Source organism: Petaurus breviceps, unplaced genomic scaffold (genome assembly GCF_028583685.1).
Source record: "Petaurus breviceps papuanus isolate PSGF00001 unplaced genomic scaffold, PetGlider_PUasm1.0 65, whole genome shotgun sequence".
Classification (NCBI taxonomy): domain Eukaryota; kingdom Metazoa; phylum Chordata; class Mammalia; order Diprotodontia; family Petauridae; genus Petaurus; species Petaurus breviceps.
This window is the reverse complement of record NW_027186436.1, coordinates 492483-517030: the sequence shown is the minus strand read 5'-3', so window position 1 is coordinate 517030 and position 24548 is coordinate 492483. Positions and strand designations below refer to the sequence as shown.

At 37.5% G+C, this 24548-nt stretch overlaps 1 protein-coding gene across 5 annotated transcripts in view; it reads right to left on the bottom strand.

Moving 5' to 3' along the window:
* The window catches only part of LOC138173823 (echinoderm microtubule-associated protein-like 1), a 316335-nt gene that overhangs the window by 215046 nt on the left and 76741 nt on the right, over positions 1-24548 (bottom strand). Inside the window, exon 1 of one of the 5 annotated variants that reach the window (XM_069103913.1) lies at positions 7293-7510. The exons of 1 other annotated variant lie outside the window; for it this stretch is intronic. In XM_069103913.1, coding sequence (XP_068960014.1) covers positions 7293-7359 — 67 coding nt within the window. In that variant the 5' untranslated portion in view covers positions 7360-7510. Of the gene's footprint in view, positions 1-7292; positions 7511-24548 lie in introns of those variants that run through there. 3 more of the 5 variants (XM_069103912.1, XM_069103908.1, XM_069103909.1) reach the window with 3 other exon arrangements.

Sequence of the window (24548 nt, the reverse complement as noted above, 5' to 3'; positions counted from 1 at the left end):
TCCTATCATCTACAATCTTCATTCTGATTCATATACTGCCAAATGGAGCTGTTGAAAATCATAAAAACCATGCTATGGGTCCACTATAAATTTGTTATCTAATCTCGACTGGGCCTTCACTATAGCAAGGCAAACATTCTATTCCCTCCCAATTGCTTTGCAAACTCACTCTGCACAGCAGCTGTTTCAAACATTCTCATCTCTACTAAGATTCTCACAGTACCCCTTCCTCCCACAACCTCTTAGATGAGGCTCCCACCTCATACTTTCCCAAAAACATGTATGTTTATTCGCCAAGGGCTTCCCTTTCTACCCTCCTCTTCATCTCGTATCATGCAGACATTCCCCCCCACACACACACTATCTCCTCCTTAAATAAGGCTTCAAATGAAAATATGACCCTATGTCTTGCAAAGGTCAACCTTTGATTTAATCTCCTTCCACCTTTTCTAGCAAATTGCCCCCACTTATCTTCAACAACTCCCTATGTAATGTTTTTTTCCCAGCTACCTATGAACACATCTCTCCTATCTATAAAAATACCCTCACCAGATCTTACTATATACATTAGATGTCATTTTATATGCTTCTTTCCCTTCATGGCTTAACTCCCCGTAAGAGTCAACAGTCTGCCAACAATAAATGATCATTTATTAAGTGATTTTTTCTTTATCTTGTGCTGGCCACAGTGCTAAGCACTTCCACTTCTTCACCCCTCACTTTCTTCTACACCCTCTGCAATTTAGATTCTGGACTCATCATTCAAGGAGAGCTGCTTTTTCCAAAGTTGCCAATAACTTTGAATTGAAAAATACAATGATCTTCTCTCAATGCTCATCCACCTCAACTCTCCACAGCCTTTGACCCTTATTCATAACCTTCTCTTCCTGGGACTTTTTCCTGAGTCATGATTCAACTATCTCCTGGTTCTCCTCCTATCTGTATGATCATTCTTTCTCAGTTTCCTTTGCTGGTTCTTCATCCTGTCATGCCTACTAATCATGTATGTCCCCCAAGGCTCTGTCCTAGATCCCTCATTCTTTTATTCTATACTATGCCACTTGGTGATTTTATCAGCCTCCATTGATTCAATCAGCATCACTATGAAGATGATTCCTAGATCCATATGTCTAGCCCTAGTCTCTCTCCTGAGCTATTCTCCTATATTCCCAATTACCTTTTGTGACACTTCACACTCAACATGTCTAAAACAAAACTCATCATCTTTCCTCCCAAAGTCCACTCTTTCCAATTTCTGAATTACTTTCAAAAGCACTATTATTCTACCAGTCACCAAGGTTCACAACCTTGGTGATATCTTTAACTCCTCACCCTTGTTTATCTCACACATCCAATCCATTGCCAAAACTTGTCATTTTATGACATCTCTCCTATATGTCCCCTCCTCTCCATTTATAGAGCAACAGACCTAGTTCAGGCTTTCATTGTTTCCTGGATTATGAAAATAGCCTACTAACTGGTTTCCCTGATTCTTACCCTTTGTTTTACCTAAAGCATAGGTTTGTCACTGCCTGCTCAGGGAGTTCCAATAAACCACTCTGGTATCAAATATAAACTCCAGTGTTTGTCATTTAAAGCACTGTACAGCCTGAACCCTTCCTACCTTTCTAATTTCCTTACTTTTTACTCCCCTCTCTATGATCCTGTTACATTGGCCTACTTGAAGTTCTACAAATGTGATACTTCAGGCCCTGTTCCTTTATAGCTAGCATTTATATATTACTTTATACCAGCTGTCCTTAGCTCCCTCACCTCTGCCTCTCTGTTTCCATGGCTTCCTTTAAGAATCAACTTAAGTCCCATCTTCTACAGCAGGTCCCCCCACCCCAGCTCCTAGTGATTTCCCTTCTCATAGTACTTTCCAACTACTGTATGTATATGTGTATGTATACATACCCATAGATATATGTATATAATATATAATGTACATAACATATATATGCACACATTATATAATAATATGTATTATATAATATATTATTATTATATTATATATATATATTATTTACCTGTTGTCTCTCATATTACAGTGTGTAATCCTTAAGGATAGGGACTATTTTTGCCATTTTTTCATCCCCAGCACTTAGTATAGTGACTTAATGTTTATTGATTGTAGAAAACACTTATCACATTCCTTCCTTGTCACTGTCACCACCCTCGTTCCAGACTTCATTACATATTGAATAGACTATTATAATAGTTTAATAGCCTCTAGGTACCCTCTTCTTAACTTCATCCTTAACAGTCAGAAAAATCTTCCTAATAGATAGCTTTAATCATATCACTTCACAGATTCATAAAACTTCAATGGCTTCCCAATGTCTGCTGAATAAAATATATATATATATATATATATATATATATATTCTTTCACCTGGTATTCAAGGCCTTTCCCTATCTGGCTTGAATTTTGCATCTTCCTAGCTTTGTATCACACAACTCCCCTTTACATAATCTATGTTTCAGTCAAAAGAGACAACTATTCATAATCTCATTCTAATCACCTATTCCTGGAACAGGCTCTTCTCCTCCCCTCATCTCCCCTGCTAAAATTATTTTTTTTCTTCAAGAGATAGTTCTGGTGCTACCTCTATCTTAAAACCTTATTTTCCTCCTCTCCCCCCAGCCAGGAATAATTCATTCCTTAAGACTCAAATCTCCTATGCTATTCTCTTTGGATCTTTCCAGCAAACTTATTATATTCTAATTTGCATTATAGTTACATATGCACATCTTATTCCTCATAAGATGTGAACATAACTGTGAACTCTTTGTGTTCAGAGACATGTCTAGTTTTATCCTTGGAATTTCTGTATCAGAATTTAATATTATTGGGGCAAATAGGTGGCGCAGTGAGTAAGAGCACTGGCCCCAGAGTCAGGAGGACCCGGGATTGGTTCTGGCCTCAGATTCTTAACACTCACACAAAATAACTGGCCATGTAACCTTGGGCAAGTTACTTAATCCCAATTGCTTTAAAAAAAAATTTAATATTATTAGATTGAACTTCAGTTATTTTCACCCTTCCTTCCTTGCACCTAACATAAAACTTTTTACTTCTTTTATGATCTTATAATATCCTTTTCTGCTATATAATTATTGTGTTTTATGCATTTTCATATCTTCATGTAAGTTCAATAGTTCCATGAGGACATTTATATTCAGGTATCTAATTATTTTTGTATTACTTCTCCCCCAATACCTAGGAAAAGACTTTGCACATGGAAGACACTAAATATATTATTACAGAAAGAATTTAAGTGATTTTTCTCTAATTCACTGTTATTTATGTACATTACATACAAATAAGAAACAGAAATAATTTGTACTTTCTTTCAGACATGATTATTTATATATTCTGATAAAATTGAATTGACAGTATCATTAAAGAGGAGGGAAAGAAAAACAAAAAGCTCATGAATAGTGATAAGTCAATTTCAGGATTGTACTTCTACTCAAATGACCACCAAGTCCAACAAAAAAAAAATTTTCAGAAAACATGAATGTAGATGGAGCTAAGATGGTTGAGTAAAAGCAGGGACTCACCTAAGCTCTCCCCCAAACCCTCCAAATACCTTTAAATTATGACTTCAAACGAATTCTAGAGCAGTAGAAAAAAAAGAGTAAAACAATTTTTCCAGCCAAGGACAACTTAGAAGGTTGGCAAGAAAGGTCTGCTGCACCAGGGTGAGGCAGGAGTGCAGTCCAGTGTAGACTGTGCCATTGCAGACCTGGCCCCAGAAAACCAAGAGCAGGCCTCAGGGTGACTGAATCAATGGCAGCAGTGGCAGTTTCCAGACTTCTCATCCTACTGCTGGTAAAGGGATCAGACAATAGGTCAGAAGGATATTTACAGGAATCCCTTTGCTGTCACCAGGGGCAGGACTCTGTTGTATTGCCTATACTTGGATCTGGGTCCCAGTCCTGGGTCTTAGTTCTAGTGCAAGGATAAACACAGCAGAGCATGCAGCAACAGGGATGCAGGGACTCTAGTCACAGTTCCATGGCTGAAAAGAGTGCTTGTGGTCATTCACAAACCAGTGCACAGTATAGGAGAGCAATAAACACACCTCTCCCTAGATCATACCACCTTAGAAGAGTCAAAAACTTAAGAGGTCCCCATAACTAACTTTGAAAACAGCTGCACAAAAAACCTGAAGCTTGGTACAGTGCTCCCTCTACTTGGGAAGCAGAGCCCCACTTTAGGACAGAGTTAAAAGTAAAAAAATAGGCTGGAGAAAGAAGTACCGTGTTTCCCCGATAATAAAACACTGTCTTATTAATTTTTTTGGACAGAAAAACACCAGAGGGCTTATTTTCAGGGGAGGGCTTATTTTAATGAACATTGACAGCAATTTTAATAAACAGGTAAATGTGAACAAAAAAATGTACCTTTATTCAATAAGCAAATCACTGGGGAAGAACAGGATGATGCGCTCACTGCTGCAGCTCTGATTGGATGCAGCTCGGAGCGCGGCGTGCGTTTCACCCGGGGGGGGAGGGGAGGGACGGTGCATACAGAGGGTACCGTAATGTAGTGTGTAGCACAGAGGATCACCTTCACTACAGTAGCAATCTCAATAGGGCTTATTTTCGGGGGAGGGCTTATTTTTTGAGGAATCTTACACAGTAAGGGGAGGGCTTATTTTCGGGATAGGTCTTATTATCGGGGAAACACGGTATATGATTGTGGGCAAATAACCTCTCTGGGATTCAGTTTCATCTTCTACAAAATGAAGAGGTTTGATCAAATGACCTCTGAAGTCCCTTCTAGCTCCTCTATCTCCACAACCTTAAGAATCAGAGCAAGCTAGATATATGCCAACTACTATGAACTTCCCTCAAGAAGCTTAGATTTTTTTAAGGTTGAAAAACATAGGAAATCTACTGCACTAGAACAGACATTGTGAGAACAAAATAAAAACTTATCTTCCATTACATAGCAAACAGGAACTCCTCAAATCACTTAGAAGGTAACATGTTATTAATATGAAAATGATGTACTAATAGCTTAGTATATTATGCATCATACAATCTTAGACAGAACTCTGTGATCTCACTAGAATGGGGACTTACTACTGATCACAACTTTTGCAAATTTTTTCATCTTGTGGAATTGCTGCAGACGACTTTACATAAATATTCTATTAATAGTCCACTTGACTTGCTGGAAATCTTTCATTCATTCTTTTACTATGTTAGATGTAATTATAATAATTAATATATTTTAAAGTTTACAAAAATATTTTTCTCACAGCTCACTGAAGTACTTGAATTACCCATTAGCTAGCCATTTAAAAAAAATGCAATCATAATGAATCTCCCCAGAAGGTCATGCAAGTCTGACCTTTAGATAAATATTATACATATATATATATATATAAGATTATATGTGTATATATATATGTGCAGAAACTTGTAGCTAGAGATTAAATTATTATGATAGAGCTTATAAACATAAAAATTGAATCCACAAATTACTTTATAACAAAAAAATTCTCTCTCACTGAAATAAAAATAAAATAAATTAATCCGAGAAAGCTGGGATTCAGACTTGTTTTCATTGTTCTACATCTTCCAGGAAAATTTACATGATTATACTCACCAAAAAAAAAAAAAAACAGAAACACTCTGGGAAACATTTCTAAAGCAACAAATCAAATGTAGGAAATATGTATGACACTTCTTTGTATATAAATTTTGATACATCATGTTTCAGGGAAAAAAGGCACGACATTATGAACACGTTTTTCACTATTAAATTAACATTCAAGAGCCTAGGGTCACTTTTCAAAAACATATAATATCAATAGATTATAATTTTATTTTTTCTTCCCTCTAAGAATTAAATAGAATCTATTGCACAAAAATCAGGTGAATGCTTCTCTTGCATTAAAAAGTTTTTAATATGAACTCTAGATTTATTTAAGGTTTACTTAATGATAATGTAACTAAAGTAGGTTTGTTTGAAGTTTCGTTAGTAAGTTAATCCTTGCATTCATCTTTTGTTAATATTAAATGATTTCTCTACTCTTTTACAACAGTAGTTTCCAAAGGAATATACATAAAATACACAAAAAAGCAACATGCTCTTGTTAAAACAGTAACATTGTCTTGAACTTTCTCTTCTATTAATTCCCACCCCCCAAATTTCCAGCTCACTATTTTAGCTTTCCTATGAGTCACTTACACTCTGAAAGGATTACTGCTAAGAAATGTGACAGGAGGTTGAGTATCTATATTTTTTATTTTTATTTGTGTCAATACCAAAAAGTCTTGGGATAAATACTGAAGAAATTTCAAGGAACAGAACAGGATATCACTAGCCACTTAAACTTTTTTTTTTAAGGCACTAATGACAGTTGTACTATGAGAGACTTCAGATAAGAATCTTCCCCCCTTATGAGACTGGACAAACTATACACGTGTCAAATGCACAAGATTTAGTGAGTGGGCAGCGGCTTTTACACGTCAGGGGGATGGAGTGGTTGGTTATTCAACAGGCCGTGGAGGGACTGGAGAGGATGTCATGAACTTTATTTCATGCATTTCGACACAACACCACAAATACAATGACCAGCGGTCACTCGTTGGGATGCTGGATAGTAATAGAGTTAACAGAAAATTCCGAGTTTTTCCTCAAAACCCCAGGGCCGAATGCAACTTTTTTTTAAAGCAACAGACATTTCTTTTCCCAGTGAATGAAGTAAACTAAACTTTCCCTTTGACTTAACTAAGAGATGGGGGAAAAGTTTCTGCTTTTTCCCTGGGTGGCACAGGTTAGAATGGCTATGGACTGCGAGAGACCCTCTGGACTGACTCCTTCGAGTCATCCTAGAAGCAATCCTCCCTTCCCCACTAACCTCCTTCCGTGCCTCTTTTCCCTTTCCAGAAAAGCTAGTCTTGGAGCAGAAACAAGCAGCGGCAGCCGCCGCCGCCGCCGCAGCAGCAGCAACAGCTTCCAAGCTCCTTCCTGCTTGCCTTCCCTCCCTCCTTTTTTTTCCCCAAGACCAGGTTTGCAGCCAGAATCCCCGAGAGATCTCTGTCCTCTCCCAGCTACCGCCCTGCCAGCGGTAGATACCGCAGCAGGCAGAGATGGATGGGGGCGCGAGCTCTGCAAGGGATCAGGGGAAAGAGGTTCGCGAGGTGTGGAAGGGTGGGGAAAGGGGGAAGCAAAGAGAGAACCCCCCCTCCCTGCGCGCGTGCTTATATACACAAACACAAACACACACGAGTTCCCCACTGATCTTCACCAGCTCCTCTCTCCTTACCGTTGCAGAACTGGAGCAGCGAGGAAGTGTCATAAAGGCTGCTATAACTAGAAAATCCGTCCTCCATCCTGCAGCCGCGGCAGCTCCCGATTTACACGGTCTCCGCGGCGGCTCAGAAGCTGAGCCTTCGCCGCCGCTGCTGTTGCTGCTGCTCTCGCCGCTTCTCACCCACACACTGAGCTCTAGGGCTGGGGCTGGGGCCGGCCCTGCTGTGGCGGCTGCTGCTGCCGGTTACCATGGCAACCTCCTTCACCCCGCCGGCGCCGCCGCCGCCGCGCGCTCTCCCAGGGCAGCTGCGGCCGCTCGCAACGTGAACGAGGAAAGGACCAAGGCCGACCCGGGCGGGGAAGAGACCGGCTCTGCCCGGGAGGGGGCGGGCTTGGGGTGGCCAGGAGAGGGTGGGAGAAATAGGAGGCGAGATGGAGCGGGTAGGCGGGAACCGGGTGGGCATGTATGGTGATGAGCCAGCGCGGGAGGGGGACAGGACGTTGGTTCCCCAGAGGGAAGGCGGGGTAGCCTGAATGACCTCCTCGCCTCCTCCTCCTTGGGCGCGGCAGGTACTGAAGGGGCACAAGAGCCGGCAGGGCCGAGGCGCGGGCACTATTCCCTCCCCTCTCCCACATAACGGCCCGAGGCCGATGGCGCAGGGGAATCTCTCGCGTGAAGTAGTGGCCTCGGCCTGGCCAGATCAGGGCGAGGAGTGGAAATGGCGGCCTGAAATAGGAATGAGCTTTTCCTCCCTTTTTTGAGGGTGTGTGTGTGAAGAGAACAAAGGAAAGGGGGCGAAGACACCCTCGGTAATTCTAAGAGGAATGGAGGTACTGCCGGAGAAAAGGCGGCGAGACAAAGGGCGGACTGGCAAGAACGAGAAGGCGCTTCACCTCGTCCTCGAGGCTCCGAGACGGGGTCTCCAGCTGGGTTCGCGGTGCTTGCCCCGCCCCCCCCCGGGGGAGGGAGGGGACCCTCGGGACCGTTTGGGATGCACGTGCCCGCCCGCGCGCAACCCCCCTCCACCCCCCTTAGGGGGCGGGGCCCAGGGGCCGCCCATCCCAGAGCCCAGTTGGGAGCTCCTGTGGCCGACCCTCCCCTTCCCACAAAAATACTTTGTTTAAGAAACAAAAATCCCCCGAGAGCCCCAGTCCCGGCCTGGAAGCCATTTTTATCGTTTCCAGCACCAAACATGGACACACGTAGACGCCTCCTAAGATGCTTTTTCTACGAGTTTATCACAACTTTAGTCTTGGATTTTGGTTGTTTGCAAGGATGTCAAACATTGCCTCCGGGAGCTAAGGCGGGGGAGGCGGGAAAAGAGGTGAGGAGTGCAAGTTGCAGAAATGATGCTTTGGAGAAAGTCCCTCAGACGTAAATCTCCCAATGTCCCTATTCCTGGGCCTTTACAGATTCTTCATGCAAAATGGGCAATCGTGTATTAACTTGAATTAGTACTGTACAAATAGTGGTAAAGGACAGATTTACTCTATACTCACCCTACCCCACCTTCCCTTATTTACTGCTTGCCACTAAATTTATTGGAAGACCTAAATAATCAGTCTTCAGAGATTTATTATTTTTTTTAAAAGAGCCCAGCCCTTATTTGGCCAGTATTCAAAAGTAATTGTATAGAGAAATGAACCTCAGCTTTTTTTTTTCTTTTGCATTTTGACTTTTGCCTTTTCTGGCCTCTAATGGAAGGGATGACTAATGGAAATGAAACAGAGAGAAAGCTTTCAGTTATGAAGACAAGTAAATCCTAGGAATATTCCACACACGGGATAAATTCTCCAAGAACTGATCAAAAAGTGGATAGATGGAATGTCATCATTGGCCATAAAAACCCATTCCCAGTTTTAAGAGTTAATTTTTGATAAGCAACAAGCTTTAAGTGCCTTCAAAGTGTTGGATGCTGGAGATATAAAGGAAAAAACAATGAAAAACAGTCCCTCCTAAGCATTTTGTAGTATTCCTACTCTATATAATGTATTAGCATCGTATCCAGTCTGAGCAGATATGTAAATAGAAAATAATTTAAGAAAGGAGAGAGCTAGAATAACTCTAGGTATTAAAAAAAAAGCATTCCCTCTGAATTGAACTTTTAAGGAAATTACTAAGAGGCAAAGATGAGGACAGAGAGTATTCCAGACTAGGGGTATTACCTGTGTAAAGGGCCAGGGAGAAATGCTGAGTTCTGGTACCACTAGTAGGCTAGTTTGGCTAGAAAACAGTGTTCTTAAGTAAGTGCCAGACTGAATAGGTCTTGTTTTATCCTGGAAGTAATAAGGAACTGCCAAAGTTTTTTTTTTTTTTTAATTGGTTGGGGGAAGTGACTTAATCAGACATATGTTTAAAGAAATAGTGATTTGTAACTCTGTGGAAGATAGATTGGAGAGGAGAAAGAAACTGGAAGCAAGGAAAATACCAAAAAAAAATCACTCTTGGTATATAGTCCAGAAAGAAGTGAAAGGAGAGAAAAGGACAAACGGAGATATGATGTTCAGGTAAAATTGTCAGGGCAACTGTTTGGCTATGAAGGATGACTTAAAGGAAGAGTCAGGGAGGACTGAGTGTTCAAACCTAGCTAACTGGAATTTGTAGTGCCCCCAACCAAACTAAGAAAATTTGGAGGAAGTGTGAAATGTGTAGTGGGTGTTTTGTGGGGTGGGGAGGCCAGGTGTGCAATATTTCAATTCAAGTTGGAAACAACTGGAAGTAATGTGAATAAACCAAATAAAGAATTTTAGGAAAACTTCTGGCCATTTTGTGAGGTAGGAAGACAACAGAGGCAGATTAGTGTGCCATGAAGAACTTCATAAAATGCTCCAAACCAGATCAATATGTTTTGATAATTCAGTAACTTCAGTGCAAATATGAGCACAGGGGAGAATGGTGAGACATATTTTGGCCATATGGCTCAGGTTTGAGATATGAAGGAGGCCAAATGCTTAAAGACAAATCAGTGGCCTTAATGTTTATAGAGAAGAGGAGAATCTGAAAATACTTTGTGGTGAGCCCTAGATGATATGAGAAAAAATGGAATTAGCAATCTTATACGGGAAAGGACTGATTGGTGATTTGGGAGTCATATCAGAATCATCTTTGTAGTCAGACCATCAGAGCAAGATAGAAAAAAAAAAGCCAGCACTTTTAACATTTACTATATTAACATGCTTAAATGAGTTATCAAGGAAAAATAGAAAAAAGACAAAAGATATTGACTTTGATTGTAACCCATTCTTGCAAAAATTTATGCAATAGAAATCAGTGACAACAGCGTGACCAAAAGAGGCCTTTTGACCAACCTATATGTATACAGTTGGATGACCAATTCATCCAGTTGCTTCCGAATTATGTCTATTTGGGTCCAGGACTGAATAGGAAGAGATCATTTAGGATTGAATTTTAGGAAATCATGCAGTACTTTTAATTATTGTAAGCTAACCCCCAGTGCAGAGGCCTATCACTTCAGTTAAAATGTTCTCCTAGAAATACTTTATGATTGTGAATCTTAGAACACCATCCACAAAATCAGAATTGTAGGTGACCCAAAGAACAATGGAGAGAAACATGGTGTATACAAGAAGGCTGTGGCATATTAGTAATATAAGAGATATCACTCAGTACATGTGAAATCATGGGATAAGAAACACATTCAGAGCTTTACTATTTTTACTGAAATGTAAAGAAATGCACGAAGCAAGATAAGTGGATTGGTAACTGATCTATGAAGAAGAATCACAGGATGAAAAAAGATGGATAGACTGTAAGCTGCTGAAATTCATGGGATTCATGAATTCACACATTCATGGGATCACAGATCCATTGAAGTAGTAAAATATGGAAGAAATGTTGAATCTTCATTATAAGGAAATTCAAAGTATCATATTTGAACTTTTCAAATTAGATCTCTGAATAATCAACTCTTTAAGATACTAAATCCTTTAAACATAATAGTGTCACTAGTTTTTCATAGTAATGTCAAGGTGCATAGATTGCCACTAAGAGTGTTTAAGAGAGAACTTCACAAATAAAAGATAAGAAATATATTGCTATTAAATGAAACAGGAAACTGAGAATTATGTTTTACTAGTATATAGTTACAAACAAAGCACTTAAGCATCTAGTTCAAATGCCTTTGAAATGGAAAATATTATTATTATCCTCTAAATCCAGGGTGTGAAATGTTTTTAGCACAAAACTAATCTCTTGCTAGAAAAGAGCCAAATTTAGCATAATTATAAGGATCTGCATGTTACATCAATTAAGTATAATCTACAAAGCATAAAAATAGTTCCATGGAAACTTTCAAGAAAAATCTATGAAAACTAAATTAATAATGTGTGATTTAAAAGCCCAAACATTTTAACTGAAGACTCAAGTCAGCTTGGAATAATTTAAGGTTTACTTACCCTCAAAAAATGTTATCTTTGTAATAAATGATTTATACTGTCTGAGACGATGCACAATAGAAACACAGCTTTTCAGTGGCGTTAATAGCAGTGTTCTTGAAACATATGAAAGGAGGAGAAAGAATACAATTATGTAGTTCCCATTTGAAGAAGGGAGGGAGCTAGAAACATGAAACTTAATGTAAAAACATCTAAGTGAATGCTACCAAAATCTTCAGTCAGTGTAGTACCTAAAGTTAATTCACAAAAATCTGTCATTCCACTATATTTATTGTTAATTTAACAATAAAATTCATCCTGTTATGATAGCATCATTATATGATGTTAAAAGTAATCATCGTAGGGGCGGCCAGGTGGCTTAGCAGGTAGGAGCACCGGCTCCAGTGTCGGGATGACGTGGGGATCAAATCCGGGCTCCGATGCTTAGCACCACACCCAGAAATAACTGGCCGTGTAACCTTGAGCAAGTTACTTAACCCCGATTGCTTAAAAAAAAAAAATAATCATGGAAGTTTAGAGATCACTTTGGCTAACCTCTTATCAGATGAAGTAATTCTAAAATATCCCGTTCAGCTTCTGTTTAGATACTTCCAGGGATAGGGATTTTGTGAAGTAACTAATTCCACTTTTGGATAGTTCAAATGCTTAATAAATGCATATATACACATATTTGTATGGGTATATATGCATATATATTCATATGTATGTGTGTGTGTGCATATCAGACAGAAAATTGTTTTCTTGTGGCTTGAACCCATTAGTCTCAAGTCTGCCCCCTTCCATGGGACAGTCCTTCAGTTAGTTGAAGACAGCTATGCTGCCCCACTCCCACCCTGCCTTTCTCCACCAAGTCTTTTCTAGGCTTCTTCATTTCCTCATCTATTATAAGACTTTGTTCCCCCAGACCAGTTACCATACTGGGAACCATACCATGGACACACTCTGATTTGTTTCTCTTGTACCATGATATCCAGAATCGGACACAATGCCTCAGAGAATCCTAATCACAGAATCACGAATGTTAGAGTTGGAAGGGACTTCAGCAGCCATCTGGAACAACCCATACACAAAAAGAATTCTCACTGTAACATACTTGACAAATGGTCATCCAGCCTCTACTTGGAGACCTCCAGGGAGGGGAAAACTACCACCTCTAAAGGCACTCTGTTCCACTTTTAGAAAGCTCTAATTTTTAGGAAGTTTTTCCTTACCTCAAGACAATGTGTTTCTTTGTAACTTTCACCCATGTCCCATTCTGCTATCTTTTCCAACATTAATGTATGTGCCCTAGGTATATAACCAGAAATTCCCATTCTCAGCCTTGAAAGTGAGTTTCCTCTCCCTGGAATTATTCAAGTAGGGGGCCAAGTGACCACTTGTTGGGCGTATCTTTAGAGGAGATGGAAACTTAATTGGACCAGAGTACTTCTAAGGTTTCTTCCAATTCTAGGATTATATGACAATAGAGTGTGTGTAATAATGGGGCAAGGAAAAGAGGAGTTGGGACAATTTTTGTCCTTGTTATAAAAACCCTCTTAGTTCTTCCAGCTTGGATTCTTATAAGATGTTTTCCCTTCTTCATGGCAAAGAAAATGAGACTGGCAAAAATCACATTTAAGTTTTATTAAGGCTTTCTGCAGCAACTATAATTCTGTTTTTTAAAAACGGAAGTATGAAACAGAAAAACAGCTTTTGAACTTTGTAAAAATTTCAATATATATGAAAGTTCTTATAAACTATGAAATTTATTTAGTAAGCTATTCTTGATAAGACAATATGGTTCTAAAGAATAGAATTTGCAATTGTTAATATTAGTGGGAAGTGGCAAATTCAAAGCAACAATTGTTGCTCTTTTATCTTTCAAAATGGTTAGCCAGTAGGCAGCATTACAATTTAGTAAACATGACTTTATCATTGTTTCTAATTCACTCGGGGTGATACAGGAAAGGATATATATATGAGAAAAGAAGATAAGTATCAAGTGTGAGTAACAACAGAGGAGTACTGCTCAGGTACACCCCCAATTTTTAATAGAACAGAGAAAGGCCTCCAGGGAGGATCATCTAGGATTTACAAATGGACATAGAGAAGGAACCCACAAGATGAAAAAGCATCAAAGGGACTTTGATTTACATAGATACAAGAAGTACTCACACCAATGAGATCACAGATCTAAGTATAAATCAATAGATTTCAAAATATTTCATTCAATTACAAAATTTTTATGTACACTATGAAGTAATAGAAATGAATTTAGTTTCTATTGTAATTACTTGGCTAAATAATAGACATTTATTCAGGCAAATTTAAAATGCAAGAATACATTTTAAAAGACTATGCTTAAAGAATTAATACTAAAAGTAAAGGAAAAATATGTGTCGAATCTGATATCTAGACCAGTTTTTAAATAATAAATAAGAAATTGAAAAATAGAAAAATTCTGCAGTTCAGGTGATGCCTGATGAAATTTTTTCCCTTTCCAAACAGGCCCAAAATTATAGAAAGTAGAATAAAAAAAATTATGTACCAAGAATACCCTCAAGACATCAATTCTACCTTACTATCTTTAGGAGAACTATATGTAAATGAGTTAGGCCATAAATGTAGCTACTGCCAGATTATGCAAAAGGTACAATATGTACATGGGTGAAACTTCCTGAAGTTAGAATATACCTAACTTCCCAAGGTTAGTGGAGGCAAATTGATTAGGGAAGCACAAGTAAATTCATCTCAGGTCATAAAAGCCATGAAAAAAATCTATGTTTCAAACCATTTATTTACATGCTGGCCATACCCACATCCTCCCTGTACCTTCTGACAGAGAGGGATAGTTCCTGACATAGTACAATGCTTGTACAAATAACTTTTCTTTGTAATAAGTTTTGTTGGAAAGTCATTGTCTCCATATTCTTCCCAGTTCCTACCAAGTTTAACCTAGTACCAATTCCCGGACCCCAAGCCCAGGTGAGGTATCAGTTGAGGAGAGCTCTCCTTGTTCAATCTAATTCATGAGCTCTAACAGGTTACCTTATGTAATTATATTTAATATAAAAACTTTATTCATTTTGTATTCAGAAAGAAATATATTATTTTGTCTTTAAGTTTCATTTGATTATTAGCTTTTTTCAAATTTTTAAATATTGTATTTGGAAGAGTTTTGCTCAGTTTACAATTAAATTTTGTATTTTCCTAATTTATTTTCTTTTTCACCCTTTATAAGTACTTGTTATTTTTAATAGCACAGTGTTAATGGTTTATATTTTAATGTTAAAATATAAGTTTAATTTTATAAAATAGCAATATTATCCCTGTTTTACATTTAAAAGGAAGATAATGACTAAAATGATGAGAAGACTCAAAACAGTTTTCTAGCATTATATGGCTTTCTATGGTATCTTAGTGTCATCTATAGAAACTAGGGATATTTAGCCTAAAGAAGAAAAATCCTTGAGGGAGGGTATAACAGTCTTTAAGTATTTGAAGGACTGGCATAGAACATAGGACTGGAAAGATTACTTTGTTTTGCTTAACCGTAGAGGGTAGAATAAAGTGGGGGGGGGGGGACACGAATCAAAGAGAGGTCGATCTTAGGTCCATGTAAGGAAAAACTTCCTTATATTTAGAATGTCAGAAAGGTGTAATTGATTGTCTTGTAAGGTCATGAAATCATCATCATCGGAAGTCTTCAAGCAAAGACTGAGCAATCATTTGTTTGGGTTGTTATAGAAGGAATTCTTATTTATGTACAAATTAGACTAATTCATTTAAGTAGTACTGACTGATATTCTCTGAGTCAATGTATTTTAATATGTACTTTAAAATGATTTTTGGCATGTTATTTTTTCTTAAATTTTACAAACTAAAAGGAAACCTTCCCAAGTTGATGCCAGAGAATCCCATTTGATGTTTTCACTTGATGTTTCAAAGCAACAAGCAGGTATTATTTGAAGAAAAAAGCCTAAAACACCTGAGAAGGGCAATATTGGGGAGTTGAAAGAATACTCGACTTAGAGTGAGAACACCTGAGTTTAATTCTTTCCTTCAGCTATAGCAAAATAGGAAAGTCATTTAATTATTTTGTCTTATTTCCCTGATTGATAAAATGGGTATAATCATATTCACAGGATTATTGTGAGGAAAGTATTTTGTAAACCTCAAAGCATAATATAAATGTGAGTTTACTAACATCACTAGAATGGTAGCCTCTATCTTAGTCACAGGTTCTTCTAAAGGATGATTTTAAAGTTTTATTAGTTTTGTTTCAAGACAATATTCATTCAGGCAAGACCTTGAAATCTTCAAGGATACTTTCTAAGCCTTTCTCTGAAACTCAGTTACTCAGCTTGACTTATATGTCTCTGATCAACCTACTAAGGGAAGAGGGAAAAGAATGGGCAGTGAAAGAAGTTAAAAAAAAGAGCACCCTTGATAATACCTTTCTTCTTTTCTATCTTTCTATCACTCTAGTAGCTCCAGTCATTGATCTGCTTTTCAAAAAAAAATTAACAAATATTAAAGAAACCCTTTCCAAAGTTTATGTTTATTAACCTCAAATTCTAACTATGATGTTAGCCCAGGCATGTATTCTATATTCTATTTCTTAAAGTTTAGAAATTATATATTATTGTTATCATCATTATTACTTAATACATACAGAACTTCCAGACCATGTGAATACAAAGAAGTCTACAATGGGGTTCCTGCTCTGAAAGAGTTAAAAAGATAAGGCTATGCACATAAGCATATAAATAACTAAAAGGTAGTGTGAGCTGAGTGCCCAAAAGAGTAGCAGGGGAGTATGACATTAAGTACTACAGAAGTTTAGAGAAAAGAGTTGGTAAGCTTCACTTAGCAAGTAGGTCTTGAGTTGGGCCTTGAAGAAAGGATAGGATTTAAATGTCAGGAAAAGGGGATCATGTGATTTATAGTTCAAAGGGGACCAATAGAGATAATATAGCCCAGCAACCTCATTTGAAGAAACTGTGATCCAGCAAAGTGATTTGCCCAAGTTCACACTAGTAGTAAGTAACAGAGCCAGGATTCAAACCCTGATCCCAATTCAGTGTTCTTTTTACTACCCAACAATTTTACATGGTGGGATAGAGAGAGCAAAAAGCATGGAGACAGAATGGGTATATTGGGTAGGCCTGTTTGGATGGAGTGGAGGGTTCCTATAGGAATCATAGTGGCAGTTGGAAAGAACCTTTAAAGTTTTATATATGAGAGAAATGGGCCCCAGATGTGAAGTGACTTGCTTGTGGTCACACAGGAAACTAATTAGAAGCAGTATAATTTGAATCCAGGTTGTCTGAATTTAAATCCAACCTTTTTTACACTGTGGTGCTCTACCTCACAAGAGGAGGCCTGGAAAATAAAGTTTGAGAAGTAGATAGATACCAAAATGTGAAGGATTTAAATGGTAATAGTAATCTTGGGCTTGTAGCAGAATTAGGATAAAGGGAAACAATAGCTAAGCAATTGAAGGTGATACTGAATAAATTGAAAAGCAAGTATAGGCTACTCTTTGAAGAAATTTGGCAGTGAAAAGGGAAGAGATAGGAAATCAAAACTGATGCTTTTCTGGAAAGTTATTTATAAATCAACAGGAAATAATAAATGTAATCCTGGGCATAGTTTCAAAAAATGAACAGCACAAGTATACATAATCACTTAACAATAGTTCATGTGAAACTACTATTTTAGAATTGCAAATTCAATATGTTTGAGTATAATTGGCTGCCTCCAATATTAATAGATCTCAGACTGTACTGATCAAGTATAAAGTCCAAAAACAAGGGAAATAATGGTCCCATTCGACTCTGCCCTGGTCATAACACAATGTTGTATGCAGTCTGGGTTATACACTTTAGAAAGTATATTACCAAATCAGAGCATTTCTGAAGAAAGATTGCCAGGAAGGCAAGGTATCTAGAAACTCTATTACATAAGGAATCATTGAAGGAGTTACGAATATATAACTGGGAGAAGAGAAAACCTTTTGGATTTTGGAGAGAGATGGAGAGAGAGGAGGGAACATGATAGCTGTCTTCCAATATTTAAAGGGCTCTTGTGGGAAAGAAAGCAATTGCACTTATCCTTTAAAATCCCAAAGATTAAAACTAATGAATATGGAGAAGGGGAGTGACCATGGTATAGCAGAAAGAGCATGATTCTGGAAGCATAGGACCTGGGTTTGAATCCCAACCTCTGAGGTTTACTACATGTGTGACCCTGGACAAATCACTTAACCTTCCTGGGCCTCAGTTTCTATAGCTGTAAAGTGAGGGGATTAGAATAAATTAAATTACTTCTCAGATCTCTTCAAGGTCTGGATCTATGTTCCATACAAACAAATAAGATTTCAGTCCAAAGTAAGAATTTGGTTGAACAGTCAAAGAATAGAATAAGTTACCTTGTGAGGAAGTAAGTTAATCATTACTGATAGTGTTGAAACATAAACTATATGACTGCTTGAAAAGAATGCTTTTAGAAGAGATTCCTGCAGTAAAAGGATGGACTATAGAATCTCTAATGCCACTTCCAACCTAAGATTTTATGGTAACTTAGGGGAGTATTATAGCTAAGTGGAGACTTTTGAAAGATAGGAGAGACTTGACCATATTTGTTGAAGTCACTGGAGAGGAAGAAATTAAAAATGATATACAACAGGTAATTTATGTACTAAGGTTCCATAGATCAAACAAAACTATATTTGGAAAAAGCTCTTAGCACAGTTCCTGACACATAGTAGGCTCTATGTAAATTCTTATTCCATTCTTTCCTCTGTCTTCCCAGGGAGGATAGGATGGGATGGGATGGGATTAAGGGCAAAGGTGGAAGGAAAGAGAAGTAGTACTTTCTTTGAAAGGGAAAAGAAGGTAGAAAATTTAGGTGAAGAAAAAAGGATATTTTTAAGTGTGCTAAGAATTATTTATACAGAAATATGTGTAACTTAAATGTCTCTTACTGTAAATAAAATAACTTTTGAATAATAAATGACTGCCTGAAAATTTGTATTCAAATCAAAGTTTTATAATCCAGTTCAAATCTTGGGACAATGCATAAGGAAAGCAAAGAAAACTTATACATCTTTCTCCAAAGTGAAGACTTCTAATATGTCAACATAAAAATGGAAATTTTAATATATATTTATATTCTGTTTACTTAAGACAAAGTACACTTGTATGCAGTTAAAGTATGTCATGGTCCTGAAAAAGATGAACACTAACTAAATAAGATACTTAGGAAAAAAACCTATAAAAAAGTCATTTTTACCGGAGAAAGGGATAAACTTACTTACATCCATTATTAATAATGACAGCAAATTAAAATTAATTTGAATTCCTCAGAGTAAAATTAGTACATTATATACTCTCTTATTAAATTATGTAAGATTATATTAATTATGTATTATATAATAACCAATTTTATTTTAGTAATAAAATAAATTATTACTATTTATTTAGTAATAAAATGTTAAGAAATACATCAAAACCTAGTATGATACCACAGTATAGCAGTTCATAACTCGAAAGACCATAAATGTCAGTTAGTCTTATCTCCTTCATTTTACAAATGAGAGAAAGCCTGAGAACCAGAGAAAGATGAACTGGTCTACCCAAGGTCAAATAGTTGATTTCCTGACTCTAAATCCAGTGCTTTTTCCATCATACCAAGCTACTTTGTTTTAATGCATTCTATAGATTTTTAATATACTTTAAATTGTCTTAATTATTCTTCTATTTCCCATACCCCCTTGCCACAATACTTTGCGCATTTAAGATAGGAGTCTGGTTCTATGATTTCATGGGTATAGGGAAGTCCCAAGGAGAAAATCTCCTCTATTGATACATATCAACAACTTACTCTATTTAATGCAGTGATGCTCAAACCATTTTTGCTCCTGGTCCAGGATCTATTGCTGTAAGGAATGAAGCCATGGCAAAAGGGTGGGTAATTTAAGTATTGTGTCACTATGTGGCATCACAGCCCCTCAGGGTGGGTGGGATAAAAAAAGATAACAAGCTATGTACTTACCTATTGTAGGTAAAATAAAAAAAAGGATTATAATGGAAAGCACTATGGTACCATGGAAAGAGTAGGAGACTCAGAGCAAAGATACCTAGGTTTGCCAATTACTTATTGAGTGATATTAGCAATAATAACAATAATCTGTGTTTATAAAGGCCTTGAATAATAATAGATAACATGTACATAGAATGTCAAGGTTTTTAAAGCATTTTACAATGTAAGGTAGGTAGCACAAGTATTATTGCTTCCATTTTTTTTCTATAAAAGAAGGAAAAAGGAGATAATGCTTTCTGATTTACTTTCTTCTTTTACAGAAAAAGTTGTACCAGAGAAGCTGTGATTTGCCTGTGGTCACACAGCTAGTAAATATAGGTGTTGAGATAAATGCCTATGAGATTTTTAATTTAGCTTAAAGGTAGGGTAGGCTAGGCTAAAGTGATCATTAATATACAATTTAATATTTACAATAATGAATTATTTACTTGTCACAAATGGTAAAAAGAATCAATTAGAATAAAAATATTGCCTGCACAATGCTTGAAAGTGACCAAATTATGTCTCTTCTCTGGGTCTGAATGTTCCTATCTGTAAAATGAGGGTAATGGACTAAGATGATTTCTAAGGTCCCTTCTAATAATATGTTCCTATCATCTAAATGAAGTAACCTTTTGAATAGGAATTTGGATAGAGTAGGCAGCCAGGTGACACAGTGGATGGAGAGCACTGGGCTTGGAATCAGAAAGACATCTTCATGAGTTCAAATCTGCCTCAGACACTTCCTAGCTATGTGACCGTGGGAAAGTCCCTAAACCCCATTTGTTTCAGTTCCTCATCTGTAAAATGAACTGGAGGAGGAAATGGCAAGCCATTTCAATATTTTTGCCAAGAAAACCCCAAATGGGGTCACAAAGAGTAGGATACAACTGAACAACATGGATAGGGTGATGTTGGTAGGTGCGTCTGTGTGATTTGATAGAAACAAAGGGGAAGAATGTACCCATAAAAGAGTAAAAACTATCTCTGGGTCTCACTTTCCCCATCTCCAAATTGGGCATGTTGAATAGAATGGTCTTTAAATTTTCCTCCAAATGAAAAATTTTGTTTTATTTCTAAGACAATCCTCTCAAAGAGCTTAATCCTTATTCAAAGTAAGGGACATCAGATGAGCTACCTTTATAAACAGTGTATCATCTGATCTTTTTTCTTGCTACTAAGCAAAATGTTAATTGATTTTCAAGAAAAGCAAAAGAAACACCAATTACCAATGCATTAAGTGGAGGGAAATCAAGGCATTTTTGTTTTTATCCCCTCTGCAGGCAGATGTACAGGGACAGCTCCAGGAATCAGGAGAAGGGCTCAATAATGTCAGGGGTTGTTGCTTAACAACAATGGAGTCTTTGAGCCATTCATTTTTCTTTCTCTTGCTGTAATAAATTCCTTACTAGGACCCAATGCAATTAAAGTGAAGAGGGACATCTCCAGGGAACCAAGCACATTTTGTCGAATAGGTTCATTGCCACATAAATTATAAAAAACAAAGACTCTAATCAGTCACTTCTGGGAGGGGCTTCAACTTCAGGAGATTAATTTGGGAAATCATCTGCTCTTCTAAATGACATCCTAGATTTGCATATGAGTTGATGCATATATTTTAAAAAGTAATAAAGAGTTCTCTCTTCTTTAGTAGAATAAGGTACACAATGCTACTAAAACAAACTGACTTTTGAAAGTCATTTTATAGCTCTGCAGTTTATTCTTTTGAAAAATGAAGTGGTTGGACATTTTCCCATGAATTCCAGTTTTGTTTCTACAGTTACCTTTTGGACACTTCTACCTGAATATCCTGGGACACCTCAAACTCCACATGTCAAAAATGGAACTCATCCTCTTCCCCATCCTGTAAACCTTCCCACCTTCTCAACTTCTTGAAGTATGTTGCTATTTGCTAGTTGTTGAATGCTGTTGCTCTATCAGTCTGGTCAACTAGGCTTAAAACCTCAGATATCTGCTTTGTCTTTCACCCTCACCATGTCCAAATCAGTTGCCAAGTCACTTAGAGCCTGCTTCCACACATTTGTCTCATTTATGCCTTTCTCTGCATTCACACTGTCACTCTCTAGATCAAGTTCTTTTCACTTCTCACCTGGCCTACTATAATAGGATTCTACTGCTCCTCTTCATTTTCCTCACAGCTACCAAATCAGTCTTCCACCTACACACCACTCCTTTGCCCCCATCATTAAGTTCCACAGGATCAGAGAGCTGAATGGAACCCTTCATTTTATGGATGAGAAAATGGGAGCCAAAGAGATAAAAAGGTTTTATCCCTGTTGCTTCAATAGTAGGTATATATGGGAGGATCTTAAATATTTGTTGCAGTGAATCGACTAGATGATCTCTATGGGTTCTAGTTACTCTGCCATCTTCTGTTCTATGATTCTAAAGTCCCTTTAAGTACTAACATCATGTATTGGTTGGTTTTTTTGGAGGGATTTTTCCCCTCTTCTTTATTTTTATTCTTTTTCATAAGAGAGAACTCCTTGGTGAGGGAGATGAGGTAGATATATTGGGAAATATAGGTAATATAAAAACAGAAGATAAGGCAGCTAGGTGACACAATGGATATAGTGCCAGGACTGGAATTAGGAAGACTCATCTTCATAAGTTCAAATATGGCCTTGGATAAGTATCTTTGTGACCCTGGGCAAGTCACTTACCCCAGTTTGCCTGTTTCTTCAACTGTAAAATGATCCGGAGAAGAAAATAGCAAACCTCTCCAGTATCTTTGCCAAGAAAACCCCAAATGGGATCAGGAAAAGTTGGATACAACTGAAAAATGACTTTAAAAACCCCAGCAGATATCAATTTTTTAAACCTTTCTCTGTGCTCTAATTCTAAGGTCCTTATAGCTCTGATATTCTATGATTCAAGGACTCTAGAGTCCCTTCCAGCTCTGATATTCATAGGATCATAGATCTATACACTCTTTTCACATATAAGGAAAGGGAAGGTCCTTCAGATAGCTCCAAAGTGACCTGATGAAAGTCACACAGGTAACAAGGGTCAGATGCAGGGGCTGATCCTAGATAGATCTTTTCATTCCAGATTCAATTCTCTTTCTCTTCTTCTATGACTTTGAGATTCTCTCCTCCCACCCCTTCCTTAAAATAGTTTGGCAATCTTTTTCTCCATAATGATAAATACAATGAGTTCTCCATATGAACAGGATTCTAAAAGAATGCACCAGATGCCTTTATGAAGCAAGTGACAGGTAGGTACTTGCTTCCCAACTCCATAAAAGGAGCATTGTAATGGTGGTATGTATGATATATTTAGGGGTCAAAGCTTTTAGAGGGACTAGTCCTAGAGAGGACAGGCCACAGAAAGGAAAAACTATATGCAGGGCTTCCATTGTTTTCAGTCAGTCCTCTGTATAAGAAAGGAAAATATTTGTATTCCTAACCAAAGAGAAATAGTTGTAGAGCATTTCCATGTTTCCAAAATCTCTCAGGTCTTTGGAAGAAGGGAATTTATTATTCATCTTTATATATCAGTTCCTCATACAAGACCTTGCACATGTCACAGGATCAGAGATTTTAGAGCTCAAGGAACCTGAGAGATTCAGTTCATTTATTTTATAGATGGTAAAACTGAGGTCCAGAGAGGATAAGGAATCTGTCTCAGGATACACATGTATTAACTGGCAGAGGCAAAATATAAACCTACATCTAGCACTCTTTCTACTGTACCACACTGCCTCTCTAGGTACAAAATGTTTGCTGAATTGAAAGTTCATGGGGCATTAAATATTTTATTCTTCCAAAGGCCTGTGAGGGAAGACTAGGCGATAGATAGATAGATAGATAGATAGATAGATAGATAGATAGATAGATAGATAGATAGATAGATAGATAGAGATACATAGATGCACACAATTATGTAAAGATATACGCAGATGCACATACACAAACATCTACAAGCATAAGTAAATATAAAATATGTGTGAAGTAATTTCAGGAGGGGAAGAGGACTAGCAAATCTATGAAGCAGGAAAGGGCTCATGTAGGAGTTTGCACTTGAGCTGAACCTTGAAGGGAACAATGGCAATAATACATCCCAGGCACAGAATACAATTATGCGTGGAAGTAGGAGATGGAAGGTCATGTACAGTGAACAGCAAGTAAACTAGTTTGATTGAAATGTAAAGTCAAGGAAAAAGGAAGAGAAAAATATTAAATGATTCTAGAAAAGTAGGGTGGGACCAGTTTGCAGAAAACCTTAAATGCCAATTAAGGTTAATAATTTATTCTAGAGGCAATAGGCAGTCATTGAAGAAACTCGAATAGGAAACTAACATGATCAAATATACTTTAGGAATATATATTTGGTAGCTGTATAAAGGATCGATTCAGGAGGAGAGATACTGCAGGTAGGAAGACCAATTTTGAAGCCACTGCAATCACAAATCAAATAATGGAGAGAACATATATTAGAGTGGGGTCCATGGGAGTACAGAGAAGGGAAAGGACCTAGATGTTATTGATGTGGAGTCAACAACACCTGGTAATTAATTGGATAAGAGCAAGAAGGGCTATTAAGAGTAAAGGGTGAATCCAAGATTGAAAATGTGTGTAACTAGAAAGATGGTGGTACCCTTGATGGAAACAGAGAGTAAAGAAGAAAAGAGTAAAGAAAGAAGCATGTGTGTGTGTGTGTGTGTGTCTGTGTGTGTGTGTGTGTCTGTGTTTAAGAGGAGAGTGAAGACTTTAAGTTCCATTTTAAGTTGAGCCTTTACCTGGCTACCCAGGTAAAGACATGTAGC